This window comes from Berkeleyomyces rouxiae, assembly GCF_048999995.1.
Source record: "Berkeleyomyces rouxiae strain 22BRR77 chromosome Unknown BrBRR77_ptg000003l, whole genome shotgun sequence".
NCBI lineage: Eukaryota > Fungi > Ascomycota > Sordariomycetes > Microascales > Ceratocystidaceae > Berkeleyomyces > Berkeleyomyces rouxiae.
In genome coordinates, this window is record NW_027396493.1 from 846,315 (window position 1) to 866,791 (window position 20,477).

At 51.1% G+C, this 20,477-nt stretch overlaps 6 protein-coding genes across 6 annotated transcripts; 2 read left to right on the forward strand and 4 right to left on the reverse strand.

The window, feature by feature from the left end:
- Nucleotides 1-14: 14 nt before the first annotated feature.
- Nucleotides 15-1,745, reverse strand: BROUX77_003416 (uncharacterized protein; the record flags this gene model as incomplete). The annotated part of the gene is made up of 1 exon (XM_073748065.1): nucleotides 15-1,745. One exon carries the CDS (start codon nucleotides 1,743-1,745, stop codon nucleotides 15-17), a length of 1,731 nt encoding a protein of 576 aa, XP_073605841.1.
- Nucleotides 1,746-2,207: 462 nt separating this feature from the next.
- BROUX77_003417 (uncharacterized protein) lies at nucleotides 2,208-3,152 on the reverse strand (the record flags this gene model as incomplete). Its single annotated transcript, XM_073748066.1, has 1 exon — nucleotides 2,208-3,152. The coding sequence occupies one exon, from the start codon at nucleotides 3,150-3,152 to the stop codon at nucleotides 2,208-2,210; it is 945 nt and encodes a 314-aa protein (XP_073605842.1).
- Nucleotides 3,153-3,734: 582 nt separating this feature from the next.
- On the forward strand, nucleotides 3,735-6,431 carry BROUX77_003418 (uncharacterized protein; the record flags this gene model as incomplete). The annotated part of the gene is made up of 1 exon (XM_073748068.1): nucleotides 3,735-6,431. One exon carries the CDS (start codon nucleotides 3,735-3,737, stop codon nucleotides 6,429-6,431), a length of 2,697 nt encoding a protein of 898 aa, XP_073605843.1.
- Nucleotides 6,432-11,028: 4,597 nt separating this feature from the next.
- BROUX77_003419 (uncharacterized protein) lies at nucleotides 11,029-13,149 on the forward strand (the record flags this gene model as incomplete). The annotated part of the gene is made up of 1 exon (XM_073748069.1): nucleotides 11,029-13,149. One exon carries the CDS (start codon nucleotides 11,029-11,031, stop codon nucleotides 13,147-13,149), a length of 2,121 nt encoding a protein of 706 aa, XP_073605844.1.
- Nucleotides 13,150-13,674: 525 nt separating this feature from the next.
- Nucleotides 13,675-17,907, reverse strand: BROUX77_003420 (uncharacterized protein; the record flags this gene model as incomplete). Its single annotated transcript, XM_073748070.1, has 1 exon — nucleotides 13,675-17,907. One exon carries the CDS (start codon nucleotides 17,905-17,907, stop codon nucleotides 13,675-13,677), a length of 4,233 nt encoding a protein of 1,410 aa, XP_073605845.1.
- A 164-nt stretch (nucleotides 17,908-18,071) lies between these two features.
- On the reverse strand, nucleotides 18,072-19,238 carry BROUX77_003421 (uncharacterized protein; the record flags this gene model as incomplete). The annotated part of the gene is made up of 1 exon (XM_073748071.1): nucleotides 18,072-19,238. One exon carries the CDS (start codon nucleotides 19,236-19,238, stop codon nucleotides 18,072-18,074), a length of 1,167 nt encoding a protein of 388 aa, XP_073605846.1.
- Nucleotides 19,239-20,477: the final 1,239 nt, after the last annotated feature.

Below are 20,477 nucleotides of genomic sequence, written 5' to 3' on the forward strand. Positions count from 1 at the left end.
CGTAGGGCCCTCTTTCATAGGCGAGGGGGGCCGTCTGTCGTAGATTTGCGGTCAACGTAGGGCACTGCTGGGACAATAGCGCCGCCGACGTTGACGTTTTTGCCGACACACTTGTCGTAGTCAGCCTGGGTCAGGGCCTCGACGACCACCGAGCCAGCCTGCTTACCCTTGGCAGGGACCACAAGCCAGCGCAGCGAGTCGGAGATCTTGACGCCGTTGAAGTCCGCCATGTCCTTGGGCAGCTCCTTGAGACTGTCGAAACCGTCTTCAATCGGCACACCGTGGATGACAAAGCAGAGCTTTGACGACTTGTGGGTTCTGGAGCCGGGAGATGTGGCGCGCGTGAACTCGCAGGCGCCAAAGCAGGACAGCTCCTTGACCACGCGCTGCAGATTGGAGGTCATCAATCTGACGGCCTCACTGTCCACAGCGTGCAGCAAGATGTTGCCCGCCTTGGTGCGCTGGACCGCAGACACTGCAGTCTTGCCAAGAAGGCGGTTCACCGCGTCGCGCACGCGTCGCTGGGGCAGCGCGCTGGCTCTCGACTCGGGTGTGGTGACAATAACGACGGCCGTTTTCTCGCGAGGGGCAGTCGTGGTGGTCGTGGTGGTGGTCGTGTTGGGGGCGGGGGTCGTGGTTTTGTCGGCAGCCTTCTTCTGGGCGCGCTTGGCGACTACGGTCCACGTGTCGGGGGACTCAGTGGGCGCGTCGGCATCAGCCATAGCCGTGTCCGGGGCGGGAGGCGCGGCGGCGTCATCGGTAGTAGTAGTGGCGGTCGAGGTGGTGGTCGAGGTAGTGGTGTCGGGTGTGCTGGACTGGTCGCCAGCGGTGTCGATGACCATAGCATCAGCCTGGTCAGTGGCGGCGGTTGCGGCGGTTGCGGCGGTCGCAGCATTTTTTTTGGCCTTTTTGCCGCGGCGTCTGCGCTTATTGGCCTTAGGCGCAGGGGTGGCGTTTTTTTTGCTGGCACAGGGCTCACTGCCCAGGACAGAAGGCGCGGCTGGCACCTCAGGTGTCTGCGTCGCAGCCTCGCTGTACGCAGCCACGGCTTCAGCCTCGTGTGCTGGCTTGGGGCGGGCAGCCTTTGAGACTTCCATCTCAACCAGCGTCTTGTGGTCGTGGCGCGACATTACGACGAGCCCGCACTCGTTGCCAAACTGGCGCAGGATGCGCATCAGCTGGGCCTCGGAGGCTGACTCCTTGAGTCGTTCTAGAACAAGGAAGACCTCGTTCATGATGGCGGCGTTCTGCTCGTCGCGCCGGCGCTTGCGCTCCAACATGAGAGCAATCTCTCGGGCGCGCTTCGCCGGAATCGTCTGGTCGTTGTTGTTGTTGTTGGTGTTGTTGGTGTTGTTGGTGTCGTTCTCATCGCGCTGAGCCTGGCTGAACACGAACAGGTTCCCATCCAGTGCATTAGGCGTCGGCGTTGTCGCGTCCGAGTCGCGCGAGTCGGGTGTCGAGGGAATCTCAACCACCGGCGCATCTTCAACACCTGCATCGACTTTCATCGATGAGGTGACGGGCGCAGGCTGCGACGGTGAACGCAGCAGCTCGTCGTCGTCGGAACGCGGTTCCTGGCTCGCCATCTGGGCAAAACTCAGCCCCAGGCGCGTCGTGCGGCGCGTTTCATCGCGCGCGGTCGGTTTCTTGTCTATTTTGTTCGATGCACTGCTCGAACTAGTCTTAGAATCAATTGAGCTGTTGCTCAGAGTCGTTTTGGTGAGTTTTTCTGTCGATTTGGCCATTTTTGATGCAGGTGTATATCTGTTGGCCTTGTGCTTAGCCCGTGTCTGTCTGGGTATTGACAGTTGCTTCGTTGATTTTTTGATATTTATGTTGTCGGCGCTCCTGACAAAACTCTGTCTTCCCAAGCTAGAAACAATCAACATCTAACTACGAACAAAAGATAAGTCTCGTGTAAACAAGACGTAACAGGTTCGTAACAATCGAACCAGATAACAACCCCCACCTAAGCACGCAATGGCAATTGCAACAAGAAAACTCCGCAGCAGCAGAACAACGTCTATCAGAGCACCCGTGCTCAGCACATCCCACGACAACCTCATATCCGTTGATCAACTCACGATCTACACAGACCAACCTGTGCCATAAGCGCATCTTCATAGGTCGCCGACCTTCGGCGTTGTGGAAAAGAAGAGTGGGGTAGGTCTCATGCATAACCCTTAGCATGAGCAGTGTCAGGATAGCTATTCATGACATTGTAGCTCGGGCGTCCACCATGGCTTTGCGCGGGCACTGTGCCTCTTCACTGACATGCACCTCTGACAAGCAGATTGCAGGGCCTCGGAAAGCAGTCGCGCCATTGCGTCACCGTCTGCAGAAATCTCTGCCAGGGACAGCTGAAGCTCAAGGTCAGCCTGGCCAGCCAGCCATTCCTTGCGAAACAGCGACCAGTCGGCCGTCTTGGTGTTGAACGCCGGGTTACGTGTTAGGGTTTTGGGTGTGGTGGTGCTGACGTAATCAAAACTGATGGCCCGGTGATCGGAGCCCGTCTCCTGAAGATACCTCCAGTTCGTAAACAGGCCCGGTCGAGACCGCAGGGAAAATGCGAGGTCGATCACCGAGGTCGTGCTGCTGTTGACGTATGTGCCGCCGTTGCGTTCAACGTAGTCGTCGTCGACAATCAGGGTGGCATTCTGCGACATCAGCCAGTTAGCAAAAGAGTCAGCTCGTGGTTCGTGGGGATGCTCTCGCTGGGAATTCCACCAATGGTGATGGAGATTGAAGTCGCCGAGAAGCAAAGTACTGGTGTCAATATTGCGCGATAAAAGATTGGTGCGCTCAATGGTATAGGGCCGGGGTTGGGTCTCGGGGACAGGCTGCACAGTCAGCTGGCGTTCGTTGTAGACATTGAGAAGCGAAAACGGCTCCGACGCAAGGATGCGCAGGGTCTGAATATCACTCTCAGCATCGCCAAACTCGAACAGCACAGAAAACGGCAGGCCTTGGCGGACGTAGGTCAAGACCCGCGGGCGCAAAGGCATGGCCTCGAGATTCCTAACATTAAACGGCACAACCAGGGTGAAGCCCGGCTGCGTCAATGTTCTATACCCAGCTTTGAGTTTTATGGTATAAGGCTCCTGTGTTACGGGTCGTGGACCCGATGTTGGATCATCTTTGGGCTGATCCATGTTGACCCACTTTTTGTGTGATTTGAAGTTGGGTCCACTTTCGGGTTAGGGTTTGTGGACCCACTTTTAGTCGACCAGGGTGCGACCCACTTTTTGTGTCACAAGGGTCGGGACCCACTTTTATGTGCACGGATGTTGCTCCACTTTTATTGTACAGGGGTCATAGGGCTGGTTGCCCTGGTGGGGCGCACACAACTGGATTGTCGAACGCCTATAAAGCAGAGCCAGTTCCCCCATCTTTAGTTTAGATTTTCTTCTTCCTTTTCTTTCTTTTCTTCCCTATGTTAAAGATAATAAACAGCATTTGGTCATAACTATGAGATTCTCTCATACTTAGTGAAACCCGTCACATATTATCTTTAACATCTTCTTGAGTTTTCTCACGATCCCCTGGAGTTACGGGATCCGTTCAAGAAGTTTTATATACAGTTTTCATCCCTCTATTTGGATATGTTCCTATCCCTGTTCTACCTGTTTGTTTTTATCCTATTTGGGCAAGTGCAATCTTATGCCATGTTGAGCCCTAGGACCCCCAGTTTTCCGCCTTTCCTCCCCGCCACGTTGCCACCCCAGGTCGCCACCATGCCCCAGCAGACCGAAGTCAACCCGCAGCCTGATGTTACCACGTTCCAGTTGTTACAGTCAGTGCATCAGCTGTTATCGAGCCAACAATGTTCCCCCTCTCCCACACACAATATCTCATGGCCCCAGTGGGATGGTCAGCCCTCTTCGTTCAAGCGTTTCTTCAATCAACTGAAGCTTAGAGCCCGGATCAGCCATCGCCACCGCCTCACTCCCAGCGAAATATGTTTCGAAATCTTTATGAGTATTCCCCAAAGCCAGCAGCCACGTTTGGATCTTTGGCTCGATCAAGGGGAAGCTCACGACTGGGACTGGGAGAAGCTTTTAGAACACATCAACGACCAGTTCACCGACAAGCAAGCTGTGATGAAGGCAGGTCAGAAGTTGATGACCATGAGAATGGGAGAAGCGCAGACTTTCAACGCGTTTCTGCAAGACTACGAATATTCGCTGAGCGCCTGTGGAGGTTGGCATTGGCCCGACAGATGCAAGATCCTATTCATAGATGCGGCCCTCAACGACACATTACAGTACCACCTCACTCCGAAGAAGTTACCCGACGACGATTACAACAAGTGGGTGACGAAAGTACGGACTATAGCTGGAAGAGTTGAGTGCTTGCCGCAATACGAAGCAAGATATAGAGAAGGATCTAGCAGCACGTGGTATGTGCAACAGCCAGTCGACCAAGAGGAGTTCCCGATCCCTGAAGCCGCGGAAGAATCGACAGACGAAGAAGACACCGAAGACGGACCCGAAGTACAGGTCCGGAAAGTACAGTTTCAGCAGAAGTCAGAAGTAGCAGCGTTGATCTCCCAGTTGGAGACCGCTGCCAAGATTATAGAAAAGAAGAGCCAGCAGAAGTTTGCTGAACCCCCGAAGCCACGAGCGCCATGGAGAGCGCAATCTGATATCGAAAAGGCACGACTACGACAAGCCTGTTTCCGTTGTTTAGAGCAGGGCCATCGTTCGTTTAGGTGCCCGAAGTTTCGCCCAGCAGAATCGCCCGCAGAAGTACATGCAACGACAACCCCGGAGAACCACAGTATCGACAAGAAGGTTACCAGGAGAGAATCCCCCACGAAGGACCGGCATGAACCTATTTCGCCACGAAAGACAAAGATTACGGATGCCCCCAAACAAGCGATTTCCCAGATGCATTCGTCCCCGTTCCTGATCGAAGCTTTTATCGACAACTCCTTCTACTGTGACGCCTTGTTCGATAGCGGATGCCTAGTAACGTCAGCCTTCAACGAATCGTTGGTGAAAAAGAAAGGCTTGCAACGGATGCCGATAACGAAGCGTGAGCTACGGTTAGCCGAGAATGACGAAAAGAAGAGATGGATTTCGGAAATTGCCTTTTGTGAGCTCGACATCGACGGACGCAAAGAAACAGTCTATGGTTACGTTATCCCCAATCTAGCTTACGACATGATTTTGGGAAAGCCATGGATGGAGCGCAACGATGTCGTTTATTTGGCCAAGGAACGAGTTATTCGTCTAGGTTCCGGAGCTGACGCCCTTATGGTTCGAGAGAAAGGTTGGCTCGACGCGCATGTTCCAGGCGCAAAGGCAAACATGGTTATGGCCTCTGTTTTCGCCGCTGAGATTCGCCATAGCAAGAAAAAGAAGGAAGAGATCCAGGTTTTCGCCGCCACGATCCACGACATCAACAAGGCTCTTGAAGTTAAGCGTCGCATGACCCTAGGAGAGATTACCGAGCAGCTTCCCGAAGAACTGAAGCACCTCGGCCACGTGTTTTTAGACGATGAGAAACGAGATTTGCCGCCCAACCGCCCCGGTATCGACCACGCTATCAAGTTAACCAAGGACAACAACGGCAAAGAGAAAGAAGTCCCGTGGGGCCCGCTGTACGGTATGTCTCGAGATGAACTCTTGGTCCTGCGTAAAACACTTTCGGATCACTTGGACAAGAATTGGATCCGAGCCAGCAGTTCGCCCGGTGGTGCGCCAGTCCTGTTTGTACGAAAGCCCGGGGGTGGCCTACGATTCTGTGTCGACTACCGTGGTATCAACGCCATCACGGAGAAAGACCGCTACCCCCTGCCCCTCATTAGCGAGACGCTGCGTTCGTTAGCCAAGGCCCGTTACTTCACCAAGGTTGACGTCCGCGCTGCGTTTCACAAGATTCGTGTCAAAGAGGGCGATGAATGGAAGACGGCTTTCCGGACAAGATTTGGACTATACGAGTGGCTTGTTACGCCTTTTGGACTTACTGGAGCACCAGCGACCTTCCAAAGATACATCAACAGCACTCTGCGTGAACATTTGGACGATTTCTGTTCCGCCTACCTCGACGATGTGTTGATTTATACCGATGGTAGTCGCAAGGAGCACATGGAAAAGGTCGAGCTCGTGCTGAAGAAGTTGGGAGATGCGGGTCTGTGTTTGGACCTTAACAAGTGCGAGTTCGCAGTTACGGAAACGAAGTATTTGGGTTTCATCATTCAGGCCGGCCAAGGAGTCAAGGTTGACCCAGCGAAGGTTGCCGCTATACGAGAATGGGTTCCGCCGACCAACGTCAAAGGGGTCCGCAGTTTTATCGGATTCGCCAATTTTTATCGTCAGTTCATCGACTCGTTTAGCGAAGTGGCTGTCATGAATAGCCATTCTTGCCATTGCCATTGCATAGGGTTATGCCTGGCACCTTACCCCGCTTCCGTTGTGTCACGCTAATGTTCCAAGGACGTATGATGATACGGTTATACCACTTGGTGGTCTGTGTAACCTTGAGGTGTCACTCCGGTTTATCTACTCGGGTGTGGCCGGCTTGCACACTATAGATCATCGCTATTAGGTAACTCGGTACTCTGCAGTTGATGCAGCTTATTCTGAGTTGACTGCTATTCTCGTTCCTTTTGTGTCAACAGCGTTTGAGCGTGGGGCCCACACCTGTTAGGCCGATATCGCTGTAACGCGACATATCGTTGCCTGGGTGTCTTGAGGGATTTTCAGTTCTGCTGCTGCCGTGTTGGTTTATCTCGTGAACTAACATCCGGTTTGATAGTAGCGTCTGGTAACGTTGAGTTACGTATGTCCCCACTTTCGGTTATCTGTGATTTGGTTCTAGCTTGGGAAGATCTCTGTTGTCAGAATCTGCAACGCCTTAAATAGCGTTGCCTTCTGCCCTGTGTGATCAGGTTAACTCTTGCTCCCCAAGCTTAACAATCACATACACCCCTTTTGCCATTCTTCTTTGTATACTAGTTTATAGTATCACTTCTTCGATAGTACCTTCTTCTTTAGTACTATATCTTTAATTATCACTTGTTTCTTGATAGCCTTCATTGCATCAGTACCTTCTGTCGTCTTCGTTACCTCAGTGTTCCTGTGATTGTTTATTCCCTTCCGTGTGTTATAAGATCAATTAGTTGAGTGTGCCTCTTTACCTCAAACCGACCATACGACCTAGAGAGTTCTATCCTCTCCTCCCGGCCGTATATCCGCGCAGGCCTGACTGTCCACCTCTGGAACCTATCATTGTCCTGAGTCGTTGGCTTTCTAGAACCCTAATGGTTTCCTTGGGCCCTATCCGTAATATTTTGTTAAGCTTCATTTAAAGACTCACACATTCTTCCAACTCTTTGTTATTCTTTAGCACACCTTATTCTTCTTTTCGTTCCGGCTCTCGACTACGGCCGATATCCCGTCTTCCTATGATCATACTAGCGCTGCTGTTGTTACACAACCTTCTTCGTCCGCTAGTCATAACTCGGCTCTTTCTGGTTCTTAGTTGATTCCATTTCTCAATCTACTTCTCTTCTTCTGTGGACAGTCAGTTGATGGCACTGTCTCTGTCCCAGCTCCTTTAATTTCGTTGAAGCACTTTGTTCCTCTAGGCTAATGTCGTCTCAAGCTTTGCGTTCCACTGCAAGCAATGAGAACCGGCGGGCTCACCGCACTACCGCTGAGCAGGTTCTCGATCCTGTTGATCAGGATGACCTACGGCTAGAACAAGTGCACAAGCGATATCCCGAATGCAGTTCGGACAGTTATTATGATTTGCGTCCGGTGTTCTTGCGGGATGGTGTACCTTCAACCACCTCTTGTCAAGACGCAGGTCATGCTGTTAATCTTGTCTCGACTGCCGAACATATCAATACTCTTCCGTCTGATGATGCACATCTAAATTTGCAACTTGTCAAGCAAAACCTGGATGGCATGCTCACACGTGGCTTCATTGCCCCTACTTCTTCAGTGTTGGCTTCTCCGATTCTTTGTCCTCGGGAACCAGGCAGTGTACGATCTTCTGTTGATTTACGGGCGGTCAACTACCTTATTTTATAAGCTGTTCATTTGGTCCCGCATCAACCAGTCGTTACAACTTGCCACATCTGAACGGGGGTTTCCAGAAAGCCATGTCTACCAGCTATGCACCTTTTGGCTTGCAGCAATGATGTTGCCAACTCCCAGATTACTTTGAGTTACAACATGGTACCTGAGTGTATAAAGTGTTGTTGTTGAGTTTACTCACACACCTGCCATTGTGCCAAAGCATGTTATTGAGTTCTTGTGGGATTTCTTGGACAGTTTATGTCTGTTTTTAGACCTCTGTGTCTGTATTTCTTGGCCTTTGTCTTGCCTAATTGTTTTGACTCCTGTTGGGTCTATTTATATGATATCAGCAGCTAGTGTCTGTTCTTTGCTGAGCTCGTTGGTTCTACGAACAGCTCGTGTCTGTTCTTTGGGTTGACACCTCTTAATGCCTCTTCCTTGTGACACCGTGTGTCCATCGGCGACTGCTTTTTTTGTGTCTCTTCTTTGACCACTATGGTGCTTGCGTTTGACCCCTGCTGGGTTATAATTGCCGACAGCTCGTGTCTGTCCGGGTATTGATAGTTTATATCTACTCGCTTTGCTGACAGCCCGTGTCTGTCTGGGTATTGACAGTTGCTGTCTACTCGCTTTGTTAACAGCTCGCTTCTGTCCCACTTCTTGACAGTTATGTCTAGTCTTCGTGCCACAGTTGTGTCTAATGCGTTAGGCCACTGTTCGGACTATTTTCTTTCGGCTGTTGTTGTGTCTACTTACGACCACTATACGTCTACTTCTTGTGACATGTTCTGTGTCCTCTACTTTGGACAGCTCTCTTGCCTGTTACTTTCTTCGACTCTGTTACGTCTACTTGCGACTACTCTATGTCTCCTTTCTGCGACCTCTTTGTGTCTTCACTTGGGCCTACTCTCTGCCTCTCTCTTTTGGACAATATCTTGTTGTTTTTCTTCTCGTTAAAAGAAACACGATGTCCCTCTTCGAAGTCCTGCCTATGGTGGTGCAGGCCAGTCTTGTATCTTGTGCTGAAATACTGCCAAGTTTGACAAGCTGACTTTACCAATTTCTTGTTTTCCCCTTTCACCAATACTCTTTACGGATCCTGCACGTCTTTGTTTCCATGCTGTCTGTTGTCATATACCAATTACCCGATCGATGATGAGTCCCCATTACACATGTTAGTCTATTCTCCCACAACCGGAATCGTGTTCGTTTACATCCATCGAACCATGTCCCAGGGGGTTCTTAGCTATTGTGGAGGCGATTATGTCGCGGCGATTGATGATTGTGCCAACTGAGTAGCCACTCTGGTGTACACTTGTTACCAGAACTTGGTAGTTCTCAGGGGACCTTCTGCATCTTGCAGGCAACAGATTTATGGGCTATGGAACTGAGCGATTGTTGTTTGTTATAACCTACAGGCCTGGCTCTTACTTCTATGACCAATGCCATAACTAGGGAGGACAACAAGGTTGAAAAACCTTTGCCTTTGCGGGTACTGAGCTGCGTTCTCAACTTATTCCCACTTAAGATCCTTGGTGCTGCCCCTCGGTTGATGAGGTTGCCTTTCGTTATTCCCATTCTTTTTTACCTTCCTCTTGTCTGTGGACACGAGGCCCTTACGAAGTTGTCGTTGCACTTCAAGGCCTTGTTTTATGTTGATCAGATGTACAAGCTTTCATGCTAGGGATTCCGTTGATCCCCTATACGTCACGATGTTGTTGGTGCATCGAGATCTACAATTCTTGCCTGCGGAGTCATGCTGTGTCTAGACCCGTATGGTTGGCTTATTCCTTCTGTTCCGATTCTGCAAAGCCCGGTGGACTTCCGTGTCCCTAGATGCCCGGCTTCCTTTTGCGAATTCTCCGACTTGATTCTAGTCTAGGATGTGGCGATCTTAGTACTGCTGTGGAAATCAGTCATTTAAAAGGAGCATACTGTCATGAATAGCCATTCTTGCCATTGCCATTGCATAGGGTTATGCCTGGCACCTTACCCCGCTTCCGTTGTGTCACGCTAATGTTCCAAGGACGTATGATGATACGGTTATACCACTTGGTGGTCTGTGTAACCTTGAGGTGTCACTCCGGTTTATCTACTCGGGTGTGGCCGGCTTGCACACTATAGATCATCGCTATTAGGTAACTCGGTACTCTGCAGTTGATGCAGCTTATTCTGAGTTGACTGCTATTCTCGTTCCTTTTGTGTCAACAGCGTTTGAGCGTGGGGCCCACACCTGTTAGGCCGATATCGCTGTAACGCGACATATCGTTGCCTGGGTGTCTTGAGGGATTTTCAGTTCTGCTGCTGCCGTGTTGGTTTATCTCGTGAACTAACATCCGGTTTGATAGTAGCGTCTGGTAACGTTGAGTTACGTATGTCCCCACTTTCGGTTATCTGTGATTTGGTTCTAGCTTGGGAAGATCTCTGTTGTCAGAATCTGCAACGCCTTAAATAGCGTTGCCTTCTGCCCTGTGTGATCAGGTTAACTCTTGCTCCCCAAGCTTAACAATCACATACACCCCTTTTGCCATTCTTCTTTGTATACTAGTTTATAGTATCACTTCTTCGATAGTACCTTCTTCTTTAGTACTATATCTTTAATTATCACTTGTTTCTTGATAGCCTTCATTGCATCAGTACCTTCTGTCGTCTTCGTTACCTCAGTGTTCCTGTGATTGTTTATTCCCTTCCGTGTGTTATAAGATCAATTAGTTGAGTGTGCCTCTTTACCTCAAACCGACCATACGACCTAGAGAGTTCTATCCTCTCCTCCCGGCCGTATATCCGCGCAGGCCTGACTGTCCACCTCTGGAACCTATCATTGTCCTGAGTCGTTGGCTTTCTAGAACCCTAATGGTTTCCTTGGGCCCTATCCGTAATAGTGGCGGCCCCTTTGGTCAGTTTAACGAAGAAGGGTGTCCCGTGGAAATGGGGCCAAGCCGAAGAGAGCGCGTTCGAGACGCTCAAGAATTTGTTCATCACGGCACCAGTTTTAGCAATGTGGGACGAAGACCGAACGACGGTGGTGGAGTGCGACTGCTCTGGTTGGGCACTTGGAGGCACTCTATCCCAGGTTGATGATGACGGCAAGTTGCGTCCGGTTGCGTTTTTCTCCAAGAAGTTGAGTCCTGCCGAAGTTAACTACGAGATTCATGACAAGGAGCTTTTGGCAGTGGTTAAGTGCCTTGAGGAATGGCGAGGCGAACTTAAGAGTTTGGGAGCGCCTTTCAAGATTTTGTCCGACCACAAGAACCTACAGTATTTCATGACGACTCGCAAACTTTCGGAGCGCCAGGTTCGGTGGTCGCAGATGCTTTCGGAGTTCGATTTTAAGCTGGAGTTTCGGTCAGGCAGCAAGAGTGGAAAGCCCGACGCCCTCAGTCGACGACAGCAAGATGTTCCGCAAGGCGAAGATGACGACCGCCTGAAGTCTCGGATCATGAAGCTCATCAAGGACCAATGGATTCCCCACACAGCAACGGTGCCTGTGGCAGCTGGTGACATCGCAGAAAGCCCCGACAATGTCCCGGACGGATCACGACTGTTTGTGCAACCGCACCTCCAAGAGCTTTGGGACCAAGCGAAGGACCACGACTCGGATATGCAGGAAATGTACCAAGCTTTGGCAGCAGGCGAACGAAGTTTTCCCCCGTCGCTGACCAAGAAGATAACGATATCCATAGCCGAGTGCGAATTCGACCAACGTGGAGCACTGTTATATCGCCACAAGTTGTTTGTTCCAGAATGGGAACCCCTACGGACGGCACTGATTCAGAAGACGCACGACTCACACATCACAGGCCACCCCGGACGCGACGGCACGCTTGCCATTCTGTCCCGCGAGTTTTTCTGGCCAGGTATATCGCGAGATGTGAGACGTTTTTGTGCGAACTGCAATGTTTGTGGGCGGTCGAAAGTGTGGCGCGAGCGTAAGAAGGGATTACTGTTGCCGCTTCCGATCCCGCAGCGACCCCACTCGGAGCTGGGTATAGACTTCATGACTGAGCTCCCCGCGAAGAAATCGGGAGATCCCCGCTACCTGATGGTGATTGTTGACCGTCTAACGGGAGGTGTTGCCTTGGAAGCCATGAACACGATGAAGGCCGAACAATGTGCAGAGAGTTTTCTGCAGTGTTACTGGAAGCACCATGGTTTCCCGCGCGCGCTGGTCTCTGATCGAGGCACTAACTGGACGAGCGAGTTTTGGACTCATCTTTGCAAGCTTACTGGTATCGAACAACGGTTGTCGACAGGTTTCCACCCACAGACTGACGGCGCAACGGAACGGATGAATCAAGAAGTTTTGACATACTTGCGATCGTTCATCACCTATTCGCAGTATGATTGGCCAGACTTGCTCCCCTCGGCCATGTTGGCGATCAACAACCGGAATACCTCGATGGGAATGAGTCCGTTTTTCCTGACGCACGGTTATCACGTCAGCCCAATCGAGCAAGTTACAGCAGAAGAGTCCGTTCCGCGAAGGCTAGAACACCGAGACGCCGAGAAGTTCATTCAGAGACTCCACGAAGGCTGGGAGCTAGCACAGGCAGCCATGGCAGCGCGACAACAGGACATGGAAGATCAGGCCAACCGATCGAGAGGCCCCCAGGTTCGGTTCGAAGTCGGAGACACCGTGTGGCTAAAGCTCAAGAATATTTCGACGCCGCAGCTATCAAAGAAGCTTTCCTGGACGAACGCGATGTACAAAGTCAGGAAGATTGTCTCTCCCCACGTTGTTGAGTTGGACGTGCCGACAAATGTTCACCCGAGATTCCACGTCGATTTGCTCAAGCCCGCCAGCCAGAACCCGTTCCCGTCGCAAGAAACGGACGACACGCAACCGCCGCCAATTGAAGAAAACGAATACGGCGAACCCGAGTACCTTGTTGAACGAATCCTGAGAAGCCGCCAGAGACGCGTTGGAAGAGGCTACCGCAGAGAAGTTCTTGTCAAATGGGCCGGATACGCAGAGCCAGATTGGAGACCGCGCGTTGATTTCGAGGACACCGAAGCGCTTGAGATGTTTGAAGCCGAGTTTGGAACAGAAGACGATGTGGGCGTACCAGAAGCTGACGCCCGGACAGGCCCCCGCACACGGACGAGAGGAGGGGGGTAATGTTACGGGTCGTGGACCCGATGTTGGATCATCTTTGGGCTGATCCATGTTGACCCACTTTTTGTGTGATTTGAAGTTGGGTCCACTTTCGGGTTAGGGTTTGTGGACCCACTTTTAGTCGACCAGGGTGCGACCCACTTTTTGTGTCACAAGGGTCGGGACCCACTTTTATGTGCACGGATGTTGCTCCACTTTTATTGTACAGGGGTCATAGGGCTGGTTGCCCTGGTGGGGCGCACACAACTGGATTGTCGAACGCCTATAAAGCAGAGCCAGTTCCCCCATCTTTAGTTTAGATTTTCTTCTTCCTTTTCTTTCTTTTCTTCCCTATGTTAAAGATAATAAACAGCATTTGGTCATAACTATGAGATTCTCTCATACTTAGTGAAACCCGTCACACCTGGATGCAGACAATGTCCGCCTTTCCGGTTGCAGCAGCCTCAAGTATTGTCTCATGAACAGCCTTCATTTTGTGCACGTTGTGCTGAAGGATGCGTAGACGTTGTCCGGCCGTAGGGCCCTCTTTCATAGGCGAGGGGGGCCGTCTGTCGTAGATTTGCGGTCAACGTAGGGCACTGCTGGGACAATAGCGCCGCCGACGTTGACGTTTTTGCCGACACACTTGTCGTAGTCAGCCTGGGTCAGGGCCTCGACGACCACCGAGCCAGCCTGCTTACCCTTGGCAGGGACCACAAGCCAGCGCAGCGAGTCGGAGATCTTGACGCCGTTGAAGTCCGCCATGTCCTTGGGCAGCTCCTTGAGACTGTCGAAACCGTCTTCAATCGGCACACCGTGGATGACAAAGCAGAGCTTTGACGACTTGTGTGTTCTGGAGCCGGGAGATGTGGCGCGCGTGAACTCGCAGGCGCCAAAGCAGGACAGCTCCTTGACCACGCGCTGCAGATTGGAGGTCATCAATTTGACGGCCTCACTGTCCACAGCGTGCAGCAAGATGTTGCCCGCCTTGGTGCGCTGGACCGCAGACACTGCAGTCTTGCCAAGAAGGCGGTTCACCGCGTCGCGCACGCGTCGCTGGGGCAGCGCGCTGGCTCTCGACTCGGGTGTGGTGACAATAACGACGGCCGTTTTCTCGCGAGGGGCAGTCGTGGTGGTCGTGGTGGTGGTCGTGTTGGGGGCGGGGGTCGTGGTTTTGTTGGCAGCCTTCTTCTGGGCGCGCTTGGCGACTACGGTCCACGTGTCGGGGGACTCAGTGGGCGCGTCGGCATCAGCCATAGCCGTGTCCGGGTCCCAGGAGGGTCCATCATGTTCATAGCCCTCCCAAACTACTTGATATTGCAGAGGGCCACGCGAAGACACGCCTATAATTTCCTTGACCACAAATTCTTCCTCGCCATCTACTATGACGGGAGGAGGAGGAGGGTTTTTCTGGCCAGGAAGAGGATCCGACGCACATGGTTCCAGCAGACAAACGTGGAAGACGGGATGAACCTTCATAGTGGCAGGGAGTGCCAACTCGTAGGCATGCGAAGACACCTTCCGTAGAATCTTAAATGGGCCAAGCTTCTTGAAGTCCAACTTCTTTGAAGGACGAGTAGTTCGAATATTTCTACTCAAAAGCCACACTAAGTCCCCTTCTCGAAGGAGAGGGGCGGAAGATTTGTGTCGATTCGCGTACTCGGTCATCCGCTCACGGCTCCACGTAATTTCAGTCTTTAAAAACTGACAAATGTTGTCAAGCTCTTTAACAAAGTTCCGCAACGGGCCTTTTTCCACAGAGACTGGGAGCGACTCACGCCCACTTCTGGGGTGAAACCCGTGGTTCGCAAAGAAGGGCGTCAGCATAGTAGAACTGGACTCGGAGTCATTGTAAGAGAACTCCGCCAAGGGCAAAAGATCAGCCCAATTTTCCTGTCTATAGTTGGTGTAACCCCGCAGGTATTGCTCCAAAATAGAGTTCACACGCTCAGTCTGACCATCGGTCTGAGGGTGGAACGCAGTACTCAGATTTTGCTTTATGCCCAACAGTTTGGCTAAAGCCTTGGAAAAAGCCGACGTAAACAGACTACCCCTGTCGGACACAATGTCCAATGGCAGACCGTGGAGCCTATACACTGCTGACAAATAGAGCTTAGCAAAACCTGCAGCATCCAGCGAGGAATCGCAAGGTATAAAGTGAGCCATTTTGCTAAGCCTATCGACGACAACGAGAATCATGTCAAAAGAATTGGAGACCGGCAAGCCGGTGATAAAATCAAGGGACACAGATGTCCACCGAGCTTGCGGAATGGTCAGAGGTTTCAGTAGACCGTAGGGACTATGTCGCGCGGACTTGATCCGTTGGCAGACCTCACAATTTCGGATGTACCGGATGACATCACGACGCATCCCGGGCCACCAGTATTCCCGAACAAGAAGTTCAAAAGTGTTCTTTTGTCCAGGGTGTCCGCTAGGCATAATATCATGACAATTCTTCAATGCACGAACTCGTAGATCCTCGTTCGGCAAATATAGAAGGTCGTTGACAAACAAAAGACCGTCATTGTCAAGCCTGCAGACACTGAGGTCCACATCTGGAGGTTTGGTCGACTGGCCTCGAAGAGCAGAAATAACATCAAGAGCCCACTTGTCCGTGGATAGCGCGATTTTTACCTCGTCTACCAAAGACATGGTACCAATAAAATTTTCAGGGGGAATAATAGGAGCACACAGCTCTTTATCCTCCTCAGAAGAAGAAGAAACGAGGTCTTCGTAGCGTCTGGTCAGGGCATCAGCTCTAGAATTCAAGGAGCCAGGCCTATAAGTGATGACATAACGGTACTCGCTCAGTTCCATAGCCCACCTCGCTTGCCGTCTGTTCATGGCCGGAATTTGCTTAAGAACGGCTAAATTCCGATGGTCCGTCAATACCAGAACAGGTTTTTCCAGACTTTCAACCATGAATCGCCACGACTTTAGAGACTCCACAATGGCTAACAACTCCTTGTCACCTACGCCGTAGTTACACTGGGCAGGATTCATTTTTTGAGAGAAATAGGCCACGGGGTGTAGTAGAAGCCCCTTGTCAGTCGGGTGGTATTGAGACATGACGGCAGATATTACACGGTCAGACGCGTCTGTTTCAATAACAGTGTCCAACAGGTAATCAAAGTGCTTGAGGATAGGTTCAGAGCAGAAAAGGTCCTTCAGGGTGTGAAATGCTGCCTCACATTCAGAGGACCAGACAAAAGATTGCGTCTTTTTAGTCAACTCGAAGAGAGGTGTGCAGATTCTAGAGAAGTCACGGATGAACCTCCTATAGAAATTGGCAAAACCCAAAAAGGACTGGACTCCCTTAACAGTTCGGGGAGCCTCCCACTCACGGACAGCCGCAACTTTAGCGGGGTCCATCTTCAGAGCATCGGCTGAAATAACAAAGCCAACAAAGGTAGTTTCAGTCTTGTCGAATTCGCATTTTTCACCCTTGACAAACAGACTGGCCTGCGCTAATTTTAGCAGGACTTTGCGCACATGAACATCATGTTCCTCTTGGTTCAGAGAGAACACCAGGATATCATCCAAGTAACAGACACAGAATATGTCCAAATACTCCGACAAGACCTCGCTGACATATTTCTGACACGTGGCAGGAGCATTGGTGAGCCCAAACGGCATCACATTGTACTCAAAAATGCCATATCGAGTTCTGAAAGCTGTCTTGTATTCATCACCTTTCTTGATGCGAATCAAGTGGTACGCGGCTCTCAGATCCAGCTTTGTAAAAATGTTTCCCGTAGCCGCCGTGCGCAGTGATTCATTGATCCGAGGCAGAGGAGTTACGTCTTTGATGGTGATATCATTGACGGCTCGGAAATCAACACAGAATCGTAAACTGCCTGGCTTCCTAGCAAAAAGAATCGGGGAAGCCAGCGGCGAAGAGGAAGAGGAAATAAAGCCTTTAGCAAGCATGCCATCTAGATATTTTTTGACAGCCTGCAACTCGAGTGGAGTCATATCGTACAGCGGGGCCTTGGGGTATTTCGCATCGGGAACGAAGTTAATCGCATGATCAATGTCCCGGTGAGGTGGTAGTTGATCAGCACCTTCTCGAGAGAACAGAGGAAGTAGGTCATGGTATTTCTTCGGGATGCGTTCAAGGAGCCGTGCATGCTCTTGTTCCGGAGTTAGGTCCTCCTGATTGAGATAATCCAGGACTTCCTGAGCGGTGACACGATAAATCTGTAGTTTCTCAGCTTTGGCAAAGCGATGCAAAGCCTGAGACGACACCGTCACACAGGAACAAGACACAGCTGACGATTGTGCAATAAAAGAAGGAAGGGGTGAAGTGGCTGAAGCAGGAGCAGATCCCTCAATCTGACTGCCAGCGGTAGAAGCAATATTTTTGTCGTTTTTTGTATAAGAAAAATCAAACGAAGCGCCAGAATCAGTAGAAGCAGTCGAAACAGAAGAAGAAGAAGAAGAAGAATCAGAAGCTGCCACAGCATTGCCATCGGCGGTAGAAGTAACCGATATCTTGAGCGTATTGGAAGGCCAAGAAATTTCCGGGTTATGGGCGTCGAGCCAGCATTTCCCCAGGATGATGTGGTAGCCCCCAAGCTTCGTGATTTGAAAAACCAAAGTTTCTGAATAATTAGGAAAAGAGAGGGACAAAGGAACTTGGTGGGTCACTTTACCCGCAGCAGTTTCACTACCATCAACAACATGGAGCGACTCGGCTCTGGCCTTGAGAACAGTAGGAATCTGATGCCTTGCTATAAATTCAGAATCCACAAAACAAGTTGTTGATCCCGAATCCACCATAGCGTAGGCCTCAATGGAATTATTCACTGTCACAGGAATAACCAGAGGGGGAGAGTTACCATAATCGATAGCATTATCAAGAGAACAAGTGCTGATTCTCAAGAGACCCTCATCAGCAGCGTCAGGGCTAGCCAGGACCAGAGGGGAATGGGTCGGTAGCCCTTCTAGTTTTTTGACGCATCAGGCGCAGGGGCCGTCGAGGGAGCCCGGGTAGAAGTGGAGGGAGAAGGGACAGTAGCTGCGCGAAGAGCAAGGTTGTTTTTGGGGCAAGCCTTTAGCATGTGGTCCTTTGCGCCACACTTCCAACAAACACCCTTTGCCATTTTGCCGTCAGCAGTCTTACGGAAGGGTAGACCGTTGGCATCGGGACCTGCAGAGGTACCCTTAGCTGGCTTGGTGTTGGGGACAGCTTTTTGGGCGCCAGCATTTCTCGAACGAGAATCTTGCTGAAAGGGGACCACACCAGGAGGCGGTTGGATTTTCCCGTTGTTTCCCCGGGTTCGGTTGTTGATCGTATTGTCCAGCGTGTTGCAGAAATTAGCGAACTGATCAAGCGTTCCCTTAGGGGCAGGATAGGTGTTCCAAGCCAGAGCGTCCTGTATGTGGGGCTTGAGGCCTCGCTGAAATAGTGCAATGGTGAAATCAGCGTCGGCCCAACCGAGTTTCTTCAACAGCGTTGTAAAAGCAGAGTGATAGGCAGTACAAGTACCTGTCTGCTTTAAGTCGAAGATCTGCTGGGTCGCAGTCATGCGCCAGTCAGGGTCATCGAAAGCCTCAGCTAACGATTTCATAAAATCGTCGTACGTTTCAAAGTTCATGTGTCCAGTGGCCGGGTCCATCCGAGGCATGGCCCAATCCAGAGCGCCATCTCTAAGGTAGGAGAAGGCAGTCATCAGCTTGCGCTGCTCCGTGCGGTGGTGCTTGGGTGCAGCAGCAAATTTGACCGCAAGTTGCCTCTGGAACGCCTGGAAGCCTTGCTGATTGCCATCATAGGGCACGACATCAAGATGCTTGTCGGCCTCTTTCAACGGATCGGCATCCTCTTCCCGTTTGACTCGGGGAAGAGACTCAAGGGAGTTGAAGCGGGCTTCAGCGCCAGCCTGGAACGCAGCCCAGTAAACCTGAGCCGCATCAGGAACAGAGCCAACGGGGATGGGCGGGGCACCATCGTCGGTGCGCAGACCAGACATGTAAGCCGCCACAATAGCCATTTTGATCTCAGCACTGAACTCCCTAGGAAGGGCACCGAGATGCCAGTTCTCAGGAGTTCGGTCAGGAATCGACAGGAGGAACGTATTGAGATGCTCGATCATTTCGCGAGTGAGGGCCATTGCGAGTTGAAACGTAATAGAGAGGGAAAAATAAATGAGGAGAGAAAAAAGTGCCAAAGAGAGCCAAAGTTGTAATAGCGTCGGGTCTTCAAATGAAGCTTAACAAAATATTACGGATAGGGCCCGAAGAAAGGATTAGGGTTCCGGGTACAGCCAACGACTCGGGACAATGATAGGTTCCTGAGGTGGACAGTCGGGCCTGTGGAGGAAGACGTCAGTTAGACAGAGTGCTAAGACGTATGGTCGGTTGAGATGAAGAGGCAACACACAACTTAGATGGCTATTCCGAGAATAGAGCGGCACAAAGAGGAAGGAGGAGGAACAATCACACACTTCAAAGAAGAAGAAAGGTTGAACTGCAAAGAAAGCAAGAACAGAATGGTATAAAGAAGAAGAAGAAGGTAAGCAAGTGCATGTGATTGTTAAGCTTGGAGAACAAGAGTAAACCTGATCAACTCAGGGCAGGAGACGACGATATTTATGTTGTCGGCGCTCCTGACAAAACTCTGTCTTCCCAAGCTAGAAACAATCAACATCTAACTACGAACAAAAGATAAGTCTCGTGTAAACAAGACGTAACAGGTTCGTAACAATCGAACCAGATAACAACCCCCACCTAAGCACGCAATGGCAATTGCAACAAGAAAACTCCGCAGCAGCAGAACAACGTCTATCAGAGCACCCGTGCTCAGCACATCCCACGACAACCTCATATCCGTTGATCAACTCACGATCTACACAGACCAACCTGTGCCATAAGCGCATCTTCATAGGTCGCCGACCTTCGGCGTTGTGGAAAAGAAGAGTGGGGTAGGTCTCATGCATAACCCTTAGCATGAGCAGTGTCAGGATAGCTATTCATGACATTGTAGCTCGGGCGTCCACCATGGCTTTGCGCGGGCACTGTGCCTCTTCACTGACATGCACCTCTGACAAGCAGATTGCAGGGCCTCGGAAAGCAGTCGCGCCATTGCGTCACCGTCTGCAGAAATCTCTGCCAGGGACAGCTGAAGCTCAAGGTCAGCCTGGCTGTTGGGGTTGCACCCTTAAGGACCGACGGAAGCCCGACACCAACACTAACGGCGTATCCTCGAAGGACTAGTCCGGCGCTGGTACGGCAAAACTAATGCCAGACCAGAACCAAGACTAACGGCACTTCCTAGAGGAACTAGTTGTCGTCGCCGCCGATCGTCGGTTGCCTCCCTTTCCAACAGGATAAATAGTCGCATTGTTTCTACA